Raw genomic sequence first — 16,446 nt, forward strand, 5'->3', positions numbered from 1 at the left:
TGCCTTAGAACATCTGCTAAGGTTTTTTTTTTTTTTTTTTTTTTTTTTTTTTTTGAGAAGTCTCGCTCTGCCGCCCAGGCTGGAGTGCAGTGGCCGGATCTCAGCTCACTGCAAGCTCCGCCTCCCGGGTTCACGCCATTCTCCCGCCTCCAGCTGGAGTGCAGTGGCGGATCTCAGTAGCACGCCATTCTCCCGGGAGCTGGGACTACAGGCGCCCGCCACCGCGCCCGGCTAGTTTTTTGTATTTTTTTTAGTAAGACGGGGTTTCACCGTGTTAGCCAGGATGGTCTCGATCTCCTGACCTCGTGATCCGCCCGTCTCGGCCTCCCAAAGTGCTGGGATTACAGGCTTGAGCCACCGCGCCCGGCCTCTGCTAAGGTTTTAAAGACCAATCTGATGGTAAGGGCTGCTGATGGTAAGGGCTGCGGAGCATACTGATGGTTATAATGACATAACCACAGGGAAACCAAACTGAAAATGTTAGCATGTGTCCTTTACAACTATGATTATTCTAAAGCCTATAGCTACAGCCTGGAACCTCTTGTCACACGTACCTCTCTCCTTTGACTGCTACTTTAAAGTCAGAATTCCCTTACTGAGTAATCTGGTGTATTTTAGAGAAAAGTTTTAAGTACAGTTTGGAGAGCTTTTGTTCTCCCTGAAATTCTGAGAGTAAGATGCTGACCTGCTGTCCCATCACCCCCAAATGTCAAAGACATTCTCTAACACAGCCTCAGTAAAACAATTAGCAAAATGTGATATTAACACTGACACATTACATTGATGTGATATACTACATGATACATTCATTACCATTTAATCCTCAGATCCTATTTCAAGTTTTACCAATTACGTCTACAGTATATTTTATGGAAAAAGGATCAATTTCAGAATCACGTGCCACATACAGTTGTCATGCCTCTTTAGTCTTCTTCTGTATGAAACAGTTCCTCCATTTTTCCTTGACTTGCATGGCCTTGGTTACTTTTTAAGACTATAGGCTGGTTTCTTCCTAGAATATCACACAATTAAATTTTGTCTAATATTTCTTCATGATTAGATTTAGGTTATACCAAGGCAAGAATATCACAACAGTGATGCTGTGTTCTTTGCACTGAATCCTACTAGACCTTTACCTCTCAGTCTTTCCTGAGCTCCTTCCTCTCCACAATCTGCTTAGTACTTTCCCACTATTTTATGTCTCTTTACTGACGATGTTCACTGTGGTTACCTAATAAGATATTTATCAGGCTTCTCCACTGCACGGTTACTTTTTCTCCCTTACGGCTAATAAGTATTTTGTGGGGAGGTATTCTGAAACTGCATAAATATCCTATGAAATTTCAATTTATTCATTTATTATGTCCACATGGACTCTTGGCATCCTCTTTTATCAGTGGGTTATAATCTGTTATTATTTATTTTGATGCTCAAATTGTCATCTTCAAGTTGACTTCTGTGTTCTTTTGACAAGTTCTATTATTTTTGGAGTACCATCCCTGCCTTCTGATACAACAAAAATGTTCCAGACTCATTTTGTACTTTTGCTCCCTGCCCCACCTCTGGAATCAGCCACCTCTCCAAGGAGTCCTAGTGGAAACCGTATTTATAAGCCAGCATCTTTACTAGTTGGGTACTGCAGGCCCTTTCAGTTAGCAGAGCTAGGGAATACATGAGTGTACACACCACCCCCGCTCCCACATACAATCTATATTTATTTCTGTATCTGAACAGATATATAGTGAAAACCACACACACCAACACCTCTAATTTCAATTCAACACTACAGGGTTCATTCTAATTTTTTCCCTTTATATATTTATAAATTCCCTCTCTGACAATGGGAAATTGGGCTTTCTTTATATTATCCAATATATTTATCTAGCCAGTCCCCTGTGTATAACAAATATCCCATCTCTGTTTCCATCCCCTTGCTGCATGGATGCCCTTCTTACTTCACTTGAGCTCTGATTTCCTGCAGTGGACCCATCCACATACCTAGACATACTTCTCAACTCACCTAGGCCCAAGCTGGTTTGTTCCTGCGTGGGGGTCACCCTCCTCAATCTGTTAGGGTTCTCACACACCTTACTAGACTACTCCCACATGTGGACACTCTGCTTTCCTTTACTGAACTTTGACATCTAATGCCAGATTACTAATACTCCCTTTATCCCATGAGTGGATGCCCTTAGCCATCTTGCTCAGGTTCCAACATCTTATTCTGGACCAAAGTGGCACTAGACTGCTACTTTGCATGAATGCCTACCTTGCTCTATCCTACTTAGTATCTTTAGGGATAAATCGTTTGAGAAAGGGGAAAGGAAAAAGCAGGACTGATTGCCTTTCTGTCAACATGCTTTTTTGTTTCAACTTTACTTGAAAGTTACTGTAAATAACAAGGAATAGCTCAGAAATGATGGACTTCATATAACTTTTTGAATTTCACTGTAAAATGCATATACCTTTAAAATGCTATGTTCTCACCACAAATCTAGCTTTCTAAAAGTGTGAGCAATACTTATGGCTTCTCAGATGTTTGTATAAATAGAATCTTTAATCATAAAATAGTCTGCACTTTTAAATTATTTTCTAATTTGGATTACAGTCTAAATTTCATACCAAAACGACAACTCAAAAACCATCATTATGCAGCTTAAATAGCTTATATGCAAAATGGGTCCTAGGCTTTCCATTTGTTTTGGAAAAAGCGGAGATTTGAATTCAAAACTATTCTGAAATGATCTATAGGTCTCTAAAGTTTAGGGAATTTCAGAGGCTAAGACGCTATGTAGATCCCACAATCTTTATAATTAAAAGCCACAATTGGATTACATTAAAATGTTTTTGACTATTTTTGCCTGTGGTTTTTTTTTTTGAGACAAGGTCTTGCTCTGCCACCCAGGCTGGAGTATAGTTGTGCGATCACTGCTTACTGCAACATTGTACTCCTAGGCTCAAGGGATCCTCAGCCTCCCAAGTAGCTGGGACTACAGAGGCATGCCGTCCTGCCTGGCTAACTTTTTTCATTTTTTTGTGTGTATACGGGGTCTTGCTTTATTGCCTAGGCTGGTCTCAAACTTCTGGGCTCAAGCGATCCTCCTGCCTCAAGCTCCCAAAGTACTGGGATTACAGGCATGAGCCACTGTGCCTGGCCAGTCTTTACCATTTTTAAGTGCACAGTTCAGTGGTAAAAAAAAAGTTTTATATTTTTTTGTTCCCTTCATGCCTCCACCTCTCTCCCTTTCCTGGCCTCTGGTAACTCTATCATCATAAGATCTACTTTTTAAGCTTCCAAATGAGTGAGAACATGTGATATTTGTCTTTCTGTGCCTGGCTTATTTCACTTAACATATTGGCCTCCATAGATCATATTTTCTAAGTACAAATAGTTATATTTTAAGAAAATCTAACATACAAATATTTAAAGTGATTGGCCATAGAGTTTCTTTAAAAGTAAATTCCCTAAACATGTAAAACAGAATTTAGTTTTAGATTCATCTTTTCAGGAAACTGAGGGTAGACCAAAGTAATTAGGAAGCGAATCACTTAGAGACACCTGCTTTGAATGTTATACCTTCAAATCTTCCTGGGACCAGTAGAAATTAAGCTTTACATATGAATAGCCTTAAACAAATGAATATAAAAAGTGCTTAAATACTATCAAATAAAAGTTCAATGAAATGAAATGCAAATCATTTTTCCACTATAGGAACTGCTAAGTTGTAAAATTTTCCCAGAAAATAGCTCATTTAATTATCTTGATATTAGCATTGATTGTCAGAAAAACAACAATTCTATTCAGTTTACTCAATTGAAAATGCTGGTTTCATCAGATATGAAACTTACATTAGCCTCAAATTTTTGGTACCTACCATCAGGGTCTGATATTATATCTAGAAGAGATTTATCCAGAGTAGTTTTGCTCATTATTTTTTCTTCATATTCAAAATATACATCCAATTTTCTTGCCTGTTTCAAAATAAATATGAGAATATATTAAGTCATTAAAATACATGCTGGTCTACTTACAAGTTTCTATTTTCTATGATCAATTTTAAGACATGTTCTTTGAGACAGGTCAAAAGTACAGTTCAGAAGTACCAGGCTGAAGTACAGTGGTGCAATCTCAACTTCCCAGGCTCATGTGATCTTCACACCTCAGTCTCCCGAGTAGCTGGGACCACAGGTATGTGCCACCACACCTGGCTAATTTTTCTGTATTTTTTATAGAGATGGGGTTTTGCCATGTTGTGCAGGCTGGTCTTGAACTCCTGAGCTCAAGCAATCTGCCTGTCTCGGCCTCCCTAAATGTTGGGATTATAGGTGTGAGCTACTGTGCCCGGCCTTCATTTCTTAACAGAATTTAAAGTGCCTTACTTTTGAATACTTTTGAATATATATTTAATATAGGAAAAAAATAGATTATTTTGTTTACCATATTTGATGGATAAATTCAGCAGTAATTCTGCATACCATACATATATTAGCAAAGATAAAAACACAATTCTTACTTATTGTATTGGTTACTGGCATACAAATCATATTGTACTCCATGCAAAATTCATGTCAGGTGGTCAAGTTATGTTTACTACTTTAGTGTGCAAATCCACACACATTCACATTAACTGAATGGAAAGTTACCTTAACTAAATTATTGTCCTTTTTGTTTTTTTTAAAAAAATTAAAACTTTCCTTATTAGTTTTCCTGTTTAATATCTTGAAGTTTAAGATAATGGAAACTAGTAAAACTTGGCTGTGTGAGACCTTTCCTAATTGAAAATTTTGTTGATTAAAATTATCCAAAAAAAGTTAACATATTAAGATCCTCAAAAGCAAATAAAAATGATCAAATATCTCTTAAGTTATGCTTCAGATAAATCAGATATTATTGAGGGTGTTAATAATCAAGTGGGAGTAGAAACCATTCATGAAATTATAAAAATCAATTTTTATAATTAAAGGTGTAAACAAAGTGGGAGTAGAAACCATTCATGAAATAAATTAGGATTTATAGTAATACCAACATAGAACCAATATACAAATATACAACATAAATACATTATGCTAAAAGGCAGAATGAAATAAATAGCCAATTGAGGAGGAAGTGATACATTCTGAGTTGAAGTCTGAAAGTGACTTAGGGACACAGATATAGTTCATTTCAGTTAAACAGATCATGCCAAGGCACAACAAGGTAGAAACATCTCAATAGTAGACTAAGGAGTGAATTTCATATATGGAGCAAGAAGAAATCAGAGTCCTCTCACTCCCACTCCCTTGGAGTGGCACGCAAGGCCAAAATTTAATAGATTAAATATCCAGACAGTTCAAAAATGAATACAACATAAAAAGACATATACTGAGAAGTCTTATTTTTCATCCCTGTCCTCTTCCACCCCATTTCTACCTGCTTCTATAGGTATTTATTATTATTATTATTTCTTCTAGGTTTTTAGAGTTTCTTTGTGCAAATATAAGCAAAGGGTCTGTATTCTAATATCTGTCTCCTTCCTGACACAAGAAGTATGATACTGTACTTTTCCGCCCTTTTCTTTCACTGAACAATATATTCTACATCAGCATGTAGAGGATTCCCTATCAGTGAGCTCTTATCTATGAAATCTCCAGCCCTTCATATTCTTCAGACTCTCTGATATAGGAACTATTTTAGCTACTCTATAAAGTTACTTTGAATACTAAAACAGAGAAAAAGTAAAGTCCTAGAAATGAGAAAGTCCCACCAATAATATTAAAAACGAACAAAAGAAATATAAGAGATTCTAGGAAAAAGACCACAGTAGTAGCTGTGGGAATAGAAAGGACAAGATGAGTATTTAATACTTTACATGAGAGAAAGGATATGGGATACAAAGCAGTGAAAGAAGAAAAAGAAAACTTTGGGGAACAACAATGATACTAGAAACTATAATGTGAATATTAGCTTGGGAAAAGCTGTTATCTGCAGAGTGAAGTCAGGAATGGAAGGGGAAAGGTGCTAAAATAAGATGTTAAACCAACTTTCAGGCCCTCTGATCCAGCTAACCTTTTCTATTTTATCACTACTCACTAAATTCCGTTTCCTCTAGTCACATCAAATAGTTATTTCATTAAACTTTTAACTTTTCATTAAATACTGTGTTCGCTTTTAATTCTCTAGTCTTAGGCTCAAGTTATTCTCTTAGCTTTTGCAGAATATATTGCTCTTCTACCATCTACTCAGTGAATTCTATTCATGCAAGATCTACCTTCTCTGTAGCTTTTCTGCAACTCTTCCTTCAATCCCTGCTCTCTCCCCTTTCTGACCCTCTCCCAGTGTCCTCCTTGGCCAAAATAACTCATTACTCCTTTATCTGTGTATCAACAGCACTTTACACACCTCATCATAATAACAAAGATCACAGTATATTACTGTCCTTTACTTATGTGTCTAAAACTGTAAACTCCTTAGAGCATATCTAATTAACTGTTTAACCCTAGGAGTCTAACACAGCACCTGGCTTATAACAAGCACTTGCATTTGTTGAATTTCGAAACCAAGAACAGGACGTACACAGACCAAGCAATCATTTTTAAAAGTCATGAAAGTAGATGAATGAACTTCTGGAAGTGGAAAACATAAATAATCTAGTCTTTTGTGACTAAATATATAAAACTCAGTATGCTAAGGTGTGATGGCACATGCCTGTAGTCCCAGGTACGTGGGAGGCTGAGGTGAGAGGATCGCTTGAGCCTTGGGAGTTTGAGACTAGCCTGGGAAACACAGTGAGACCCTGTCTCTAAATAAATAAATAAATAAATAATCTAAATATGCTAAATGCCATAGCAGAATCTAATTTCTGTAACTATATAAATCAGTAAAAAGAACATGGCTCACTGACTTATGTTAAGTACAGGCAATTGGTTCACTTTGCTCCTTTTGAGATGTAGTAACTTACTTATAACATCAACTTCTAACGAACAATGGAAATAGGGTCCAAAAACAACTTAATGTGATTGCCACTAGGTAGGGGGTTTCTTTTTGAGATGACAAAAATGCTTTAAAATTAGATTGTGGTTGCAACCACTCTGTAAATATTCTAAAACCTATTGAATGATATGTTTTAAATTGATGAATTGCAAAGTATGTAAGTTACATCTCAATAAAGCTGTTAAAAGTAACAGCCCTTTAATATACTGATTATGAGGGAGCACCATCTAAGAGGAAACGGAGTGACGTGCTATACAGATTTTCTAACCTGCATAAGAGAACTAGTATCTCTTCGGCACCTACCATGTGTAAGGCACTTTACTTACAACTACGGCTTTCAAGTGTTTTTAAAAAGAGAGCCTCAGGACCCTCTTTCTCACACCAAATCTTCTGCAGAACCCTAAACACAAAATAGATACAAGTGATCCATTAAATGTCTCCATACAGCTCTAGGGTACCAGAGAACAGGGTTCAAAAATTACTAACTTACATGATCTCATTTAATTCTCCAAATAAAACTATGAGCTAGGAATTATTAATCTCACTTAAAGATGAAGAAACAGACATAAACATGTATTTCTTCAAGATTACCAGAGTAGAAGTAGTACAGAGTTGAGATTCAAATCCAGGTCATACTCTAATGTATACCATAGATAATAGGGAAAATTACACTACCCTCAAGAACAACTTATTGCTTCCTTCTATGGGCCTTTTCTCAAATTCTTGAAATGAGGAAAAACACTAAGAGAAACAAATTCTGTAATTCCAAAGATTAATTCTTCTTATATAACATGGGCTCAAAAGAGTACAGTTTGGGTAATAAGAGTGACATAAAAAATGAACAAATTAAAAATATAAAACAAAATAACAAGGTCAAGATAAACTGAGATTCTTTGGTAGCTTCAATAAATATTAAGAATAAGTGAGTAAAAGGGGAACATTCTAGACAATCAAAAGCATGGAATACAGATTATATATAATGAATATAAACTCTGAGAGCCATGCATTTCTCAAAAATCCTTTTACAAGGACATTCTATGGGAGGAATCTCATTAAAATAAATTCTAGTGCTTTTCTCCAAATTTTGGTCATTAGGTAAACAATCAGACTGATTTTACATTCATTTTTTCAGTACACTGCCTCAATTTATATTATATCAAATGAACATTAACATGCTGTGCACACATACACACATATACAGATTGTGTTAGACATTTGACTGGCCACGGCCCACAGGGTTTGGAAAGAACAAAGGAAGGGAGCCCTTTCTAAAACTAGCTTGTCCCTTCTCACCAAAAAGGAATAATCTTAAAACTTATCTGACGCTAAAGCTGGACACCGTGGCATGCACCTGTAATCCCAGCTATTCAGGAAGCTGAGGCAGGAGGATCACTTGAGCACAGGAATTCAACAGAAGCCTGGGCAACATAGTGAGACTTGTCTCTAAAAAACTCTTATCTGAGAAGTACAGGTAGTACACATGGTTTGCTTTTTGAAAATCCATAACCTGGGACATTTGCCAGATGACCAAGAAAGGATACAAAACAAATTCCCTTTTCCTTCATATAATTAATTGCAGGGATTTTTCCTTCTGTTTACTATTTCTCTCCCCAGTCTAGCTACAGACACTACTGTTCTAGAACTCTATTCACCGCTAGCGATAATTCCCATTTTTTTTTTTTTTGTCTTTGTAGATGACATAATTTTTTTTTTTTTAATTATACTTTAAGTTCTACGGTACATGTGCACAACGTGCAGGTTTGTTACATATGTATACTTGTGCCATGTTGGTATGCTGTACCCACCAACTCATCAGCACCCATCAACTCGTCATTTACATCAGGTATAACTCCCAATGCTATCACTCCCCCCTCCCCCCTCCCCATAATAGGACCCGGTGTGTGATGCTCCCCTTCCCGTGTCCAAGTGATCTCATTGTTCAATTCCCACCTGTAAGTGAGAACACGCGGTGTTTGGTTTTCTGTTCTTGCGATAGTTTGCTGAGAATGATGGTTTCCAGCTGCATCCATGTCCCTACAAAGGACATGAACTCATCCTTTTTTATGGCTGCATAGTATTCCATGGTGTATATGTGCCACATTTTCTTAATCCAGTCTGTCACTGATGGACATCTGGGCTGATTCCAAGTCTTTGCTATTGTGAATAGTGCCGCAATAAACATACGTGGATAATTCTCATTTCTTACCTCAGTCTAATGACTGGGTTGATGACCAAGTCTAGAGTGATCCTTCTTGGCCTTCCCTGTTCTTCAGACCCCAATTCTATCCCCAATTACCATTCAGCAGTGAAAAGAAAGACAGAAGGGAATAAGGAGTTATACCTCCTTTCTCCCTACTTCTCAGGAGGTAGAGGGAATGATAAACCTTTCTCTGTTGCAATGCTACATTAGGAATATTCCAGATTACGAATTAGATAGGGTTTGTGAGACAGAAACCTACCTACCACGTAATATCTATAGGAAAGTGTACCCCCACAGTTGCAGTCGTGAGCTCTCCGAATTCCTGTCTCTCTGCCAGCATCGCCTGGATGGCCTCCCCAAATTGCGAACCAGCCACCACTAGCATCGCAGCCTCCTATAAAGGAGCCGAGCCAAGCTGGGGTGCCACGCAGGGTCCCATGGGCAAAACAGCAGGAACTCATGACTCATGATGTGTGGTGACAAAGGCATTTCTGCCTTCCCTGAAGCAGACCACCTTTTCACATGGGTAGCCATCCATGGAGCAGCTGGCACAGTCTATGAAGACCTGAGGTATAAGCACTCGCTAGAGTTCCCCAGTGGCTACCCTTACAATGCTTCCACAGTGAAGTTCCTCACGCCCTGCTACTACCCCAGTGTGGACACCCAGGGTAACATATGCATATGCCTGGACATCCTGAAGGATAAGTGGTCTGCCCTGTATGACATCAGGACCATTCTGCTCTCCATCTAGAACACTCTCCATCTCCAGCCTACTAGGAGAACCCAACATTGATAGCCCCTTAAACACGCATGCTGCCAAATTCTGGAAAAACTCCACAGCTTTTAAGAAGTATCTGCAAGAAACCTACTCAAAGCAGGTCACCAGTCAGGAGCCCTGACCCAGGCTGCCCAGCCTGTCCTTGTGTTGTCTTTTTAACTTTTCCTTAGATGGTCTTTTTTTGTGATTTCTGTATAGACTCTGTATCACCAGCTGTGGTATTATTTTTGTTTTTGTCTTTTAAATTAAGCCTCAGCTGAGTCCTTGTGATGTATATTAAATAAATACATTTTGGTCATTAAAAAAAGTATATCCCAAGCTACAATGAACCTAGAACCAGACTTTCAGGATATAACCTACACCTAAGTAGAAGACTGTTTATATTCTAGCCATTCCTGTTTTTTTCTTACTTCTTCACATGTTTCATTTCTGCCATCTTTCAGGGCTGTATTTGGATATCCAGGTGGGTAGCACCAGTAATGCTGTATTATAACCATCTGTTGCTTTGTATAATATAACAAAATAGCCGTTTTTAATTTATTTTCAGTTATTCAGGTGTGCATTTTGCTGCAATTCATACTGGTGGGCTTGCCACTATATGCATGGGTTTGTCAATGTGAAAAATTACGTTACAAAAAACCAAGATGGTCCATAAAATTTATTTAAAGGTGTTCTATGATACAAGTGGCTGAAAATATTTACTTGTTGGGTTCCCAAGCTACAATGAACTTAGCTCATGTGCCATAGTGACTTAGGAATCTTGAATAAAATTCCTCTTTTTACTTCTACCTCTCTTCTGTGCACAGATAGGACAGTATACTATCAAAGTGAGAAACCTGGTTATATCTTCAATTTCCACAACAGATTATCAATCTTACTAGTTGGTTATCTCATTTCCAAATATATGCATTTTTTCTCTCAACCAAGAGCATCGAATTTCTAGCATTCCAGGCCTAAATCAGAATGTAAAAACCTCAACTTGTTATCTCACTCCTATCAAAAGTCAAAATGAAAAAATGATATTACAGATTATTCAAAGAATATGCAATCTTTCCACTCCAGATACTAAAAATTCTATTCTTAGTTTAACAACAGGACGTATACAGAGGAACCATTAGAGGGCAATAAACTTAGACTTTGCTACGTCAGTAACTCATAGAACTGCTCTCATTGAATTGTATTTAATATTATATCCCTGGCTTTCATGAAAGCTGCTATATGAAACAGTCACATGAAATCTATAAGGGTAACTGATATTGAATACTACATCATCACATCACTTAATTTATTCTAGATAATGCCCAATCTGAGCAATGTCTTTCATAATGTGATGCTAAGAAATGGTTTGCTTAGAATAAAAAACAGAAAATCTTTCTGACAGAAGGTTTTTTTTTTTTTTTTAAATCTTAATCATCTCTCTCTTTTTTATCTTGGCTGTGAGAAAATTCAAAGCCAAATTTGAGAATTAACATTATAACTATTGAGCTTTTACTGAATTATTTTTGAGCTTTTATTGGATTGTTTTCATTCTATGTGCTATTTGAGGGAGCTGCCTTAAATCTATTTTAGAATATGAACACAATATTTAATCTGTAAGTTTATCCTATGTATTGACTTGTGCTAAAAATATTTAAATTCAGACTAAAATGATCTATATAATAAAAAATTTAAAATGTACACAAAGTGATCTTTATAATGGCAAGTATAAAAAATATAAACAGAAGTGACCTTATTATCATGAAATAGTGAAAACTGCTTTATGATATTTCTGTGACATTTGTAAAGTGTTGTCTTGTTTTCTATGGCTCTCAGAAATCATTTCGTTTTAATTTATTCAACCAGTATGTTGAGCGCTTTTTTTTTTTTTTTTTGAGACAGAGTCTCACTCTGTCATTCAGGCTGGAGTGCAGTGGCACCATCTCAGCTCACTGCAACCTCTGCCTCCTGGGTTCAAGTAATTCTCATGCCTCAGCCTCCTGAGTGACTACAGGCATGTGCCACCACATTCGGCTAAGTTTTGTATTTTTAGTAGAGATGCAGTTTTGCCATGTCGGCCAGGCTGGTCTCGAACTCCTGGCCTGAAGTGATCTGCCTGCCTTGGCCTCCCAAAGTGCTGGGATTACAGGCGTAAGCCACCGCGCCCAGCTGAATGTTGAACTCTTAAAATATATACTTAGAAAAAGAACAGCAAGTTAAATCCAAAATAGGCAGAAGAAAATGAGTAATAAAAATTAGAGCAGAACCAGTGAAATTAAAAACAGGAAATCAACAGAGGGAAATCAACAGAGAAAAATCACAGACTATAGAGGTTCCCTACTACTCTCTATTTTTTGTTATTTTTATCTTTTATGAGATGGGGGTCTTGCCATGTTGGTCAACTGGACTTGAACTCCTGGGCTCAAGTGATCCTTCCACCTCAGCCTGAGTGGCTGGGATTACAGGTGCATGCCATCACACCTTGCTTGGTTGTTATTTTTTCAGTTTAAATTATTCTTAATCCTATGGTTACTCCAAAGGGATTACAAAAGAGCAAGCAATTCTCATTGAATTTTAGTAGGTATGTTTTACGGAACTACAGCATGGTAGAGAGAACATGGGACTTAAAAACCCAAGTTAAAATTCAGGCTTTAGTAGATGGTCTTAAGCCAAGTATTCAGTATTTTTGAGATTCAATTCCTCTGTATAATGTGGGAATATACCTATTATGTTAAATATCTAACATAACAGTGAAAAAAAAAAAAGTTTATTCTCCTTTTAAAAGAAAAAAAAACACCCCACATCTTATGTTCGTATTTTCAGCCAAGGATTAGTTCTGTTTCTCTGGGGAACCTTGGCTTATACAGGTAGTTTGCTTTCTCATTATTGAGTTTTGAGATGTCTTTATTCCTCTGAATTTAATCTTTATGAATCTATTAAACTGGGTCTTGCTAAATGACAATGCTTCATCCTCACAAAAGCAGGTATTAGGGAAGTGAGAGCCAAGAGCAAGAGAAAGTTGATTTCATACTCCTTTTTTTTTTTTTTTTTGAGATGTAGAAGTAGTTCCAGAAATTCACAGTAAGGAGTTGAAGGATATTCCACTCACTGGAGAGCTATCTTTTGTCATACTTGCAATAAAAAACAAAACACTTCAGATTCTCATAGTAATTAATCTTATTTTGAGATGGGAAGAGATAAAAGACAAGTGATAGCTCATCCACTGTGACCTTTCTGATACAGAATATATTTTTCCTCTGTCTTGAAGACACCAAGGTAAAAAGAACTTTCACTTGATATGTACACTGGACAAGAGATCATTTTAAACAAATCAGCACAAAATCCAGCCAGAGAAATGTTCTGACTTCTAGTATAGTAAAAGACCTCTAATGTGATCAGGAGCAATAGTGATCAGTGAATCAAAGTCAGTTAATGTTAAAAAAAAAAAAAAAAAAGTCAGTTTATGTGAAGAATAAAACAGGATCTATGCTGTATGTTTTAAGACCCAAAATATACAGTCTGTCAATCACTGATCTATGTCCAAGATTTCCTCTTTGAGTATAGAGATTCACTGACTGACATTTTTTTTTCTTTCTTGCATAAAGCGCACCTATTGGAAATCACCTATGATTTCCAGGTTTGCTTCTTTTGGAGTGGAATAAAAAATTTCAGAGACATTGCAAAATAATTTCAGTACACTATAGTATTTTCTGAGGTTTTCCAATCTTTCATGGTGAAGGTTTTTTACCTACACCTAATTCAAACAATATTTAAAGACTCATGTTCACTGAGTCTAAGATATGCAACTTAGTTTTATAGAAACAATCTTCTTTTCATACTCATACAATTGACACAAATGCATTAAAACACAAATAACTCATTAGTAAGCAAAAAAAAAAAAAAAAAAAAAAATCCAATCATGAGAGCAGAAAAAGGCACAGGATAATAAGGAAATTGTTATGAGTTATCAACATGTTAATAATGTGGCTACTGGACACTATGGTTTACAGAGGGCAACAGTTAATTTGGTGTGTTGACTAAGTAGAGATCAGTTAAGAGAGTTTCTACTTTATTTTGAAAGCTTATCTTCCCCATAAAAATATAAGGCAGTTGAACCAAAAAATAAAAATAAAAAATCAGTCCTCAGAAGGAACACTAGTGAAAAGCTAGCATTGCCAACAAGGGTTAAGCCTTCTTTAGAGTACAGACATCACCTAATCAGATGATGTCTTAGATCTAATTCAGTCCCTATAAGACTGTCTATAAGAACCAGTAAAACAAAAATGAGGATCCAGTAACAATTAAGCCTTGCCTCACAAAGTTTATTGATACCTTATTCTTTACCAGCTATATCCAGTTGGTTGGAGCATTTAGATGTGGGTGCTCTTCCTGTAAGGTGGGAACACTGGGGGAAAGAACACATGATACCATTTCCTCTCTCATCTCATCAACTATGCCTTACAAGTAGGTTACTTTTCTTTAGGTATCTGGAGCTAAAGAGTACTTTATTCAGGTTAGCTACATAGGTGAGCTAAGAATAATTAAAATAGGCTGTCTACAAATTATGTAAGTAATCCCAGAAGCCATTCTTTAACCACCAGCAAGTGGGAAAGTTGCATTTCTATTAAGGATGAAAAAACAACTAAAGAAAGGGTTTAAAAATACAGATTACTCAAAACAAATGAGTATTCAACAATTTACTCTTTATCAGACCCAAATTACCCAAATCACTAAAATCCTCAGAATATCAATAAAGTGAAAATGTTTCTTAAAGTTATGACAAACTGGTGTGCTCTAATTTTCCACCCAAACATCAATTGCAGGGTAACTGCCAGGACTTCTAAAAAGATTAATTTCTTCCTTAGAAAACGATTGAAGGAAATGTAAGAGGCCGCTATACTCTTAACAAAAGAAGAAATATGTAAAACTAATACAGTCAAATACGAAGAGAAATGATGAGACCTCTGCATGACACAATCTTCTAGCTAATAAAAAATATTTACAGCCGGGCGCAGTGGCTCACACCCATAATCCTAGCACTTTGTGGGGCTGAGGCGGGCGGATCACGGGGTCAAGAGATGGAGCCCATCCTGCCCAACATGGTGAAATCCTGTCTCAACTAAAAATACAAAAATTAGCTGGGCGTGGTGGCGCATGCCTGTAGTCCCAGCTACTCAGGAGGCTGAGGCAGAAGAATTGCTTGATCTCAGGAGTTGGAGGTTGCAGTGAGCTGAGAGCGCGCCACTGCACTCCAGCATGGTGACAGAGTTACCATGTCAACATGGGGGTTAGCCAGGATGGTCTCGATCTCCTGACCTTGTGATCCACCCGCCTCGGCCTCCCAAAGTGCTGGGATTACAGGCATGAGCCACCGTGCCCGGCAAACTTCTGATTTTTAATTGGACTTCTTAGAATGACCCAACTAGGAGTAGTGTGTTCCACAGATGACAATATTTTCCCTCTGTAAAGCGAATGCCCTCAATAGCACACTTTGTTTAAATCAGATCTTGTGATGAAAAGGATCTTGACAGGGCGCGGTGGCTCAAGCCTGTAATCCCAGCACTTTGGGAGGCTGAGACGGGCGGATCACAAGGTCAGGAGATCGAGACCATCCTGGTTAACCCGGTGAAACCCCATCTCCACTAAAAAATACAAAAAAAAAAAAACTAGCTGGGCGAGGTGGCAGGTGCCTGTAGTCCCAGCTACTCGGGAGGCTGAGGCAGGAGAATGGCGTGAACCCAGGAGGCGGAGCTTGCAGTGAGCTGAGATCCGGTCACTACACTCCAGTTTGGGCGATAGAGCGAGACTTCGTCTCAAAAAAAAAAAAAAAAAAAAAAAAAAAAAAAAAAAAGGATCTTTAGCAAGATATGATTCAATAATATCTATTTTTCTGGCTGGGTGTGGTGGAATGCACCAATAGTCTTAGTTACTAGGGAGGCAAGGCAGGAGGATCCTTGAGCCCAGGAGGTTAAGGCTGCAGTGAGCTATGATCGTGCCACCGTATTCTAGCCTGGGTGACAGGGAGAGATCCTGTCGAAAATAAATAAATAAATAAAATCTATCTTTTACATAAAAGCACTCAATATCTTGAATGACAAATTAGTTTCTCGGCATAAGATGCTCTGCCAGAGAACCAGCAACCCTAAAGGAAACACTTTCTTTTATAAGACCAAGCAGTCTTCAAGTAGAATTGTTTAGGTCAGGCACGGCAGCATATTAAACTATCTCAGACAGATGGCCTCTGGTAGCAAAAACTGATCTGAAAAAGTCATCTAAAATCATTAGTGTAAAATTATAAATAAGCATCATAAAAAATTTCACAAGTAAATTATGTCTTATAAATCATTTTTCACCTAGACATCTATAATAGTTTTCTTACAGTTCCACTTTTATTTCCAGAACTCATCGTCCCTTATCCTCCACAGTCTTCTTTATTTTAAAACATAAATCAGATCATGTCATTAACCTCTAATGAGTTATCATACTTACATTTCTACTTTTTTTTGATCCCATATCCTACCC

At 37.3% G+C, this 16,446-nt stretch overlaps 1 protein-coding gene and 1 pseudogene across 2 annotated transcripts in view; one reads left to right on the plus strand and one right to left on the minus strand.

Annotated features, from left to right (window-relative positions):
• The window catches only part of SCFD1 (sec1 family domain containing 1), a 104,304-nt gene that overhangs the window by 34,887 nt on the left and 52,971 nt on the right, over positions 1-16,446 (minus strand). For both annotated transcript variants that reach the window (XM_050797843.1, XM_050797844.1), the window contains one exon: positions 3,876-3,972. In XM_050797843.1, coding sequence (XP_050653800.1) covers positions 3,876-3,972 — 97 coding nt within the window. The remainder of the gene's footprint in view (positions 1-3,875; positions 3,973-16,446) is intronic.
• Positions 9,493-10,069, plus strand: LOC126958995 (ubiquitin-conjugating enzyme E2 C-like; annotated as a pseudogene).

This window comes from Macaca thibetana, chromosome 7, assembly GCF_024542745.1.
Source record: "Macaca thibetana thibetana isolate TM-01 chromosome 7, ASM2454274v1, whole genome shotgun sequence".
NCBI classification, from domain to species: domain Eukaryota; kingdom Metazoa; phylum Chordata; class Mammalia; order Primates; family Cercopithecidae; genus Macaca; species Macaca thibetana.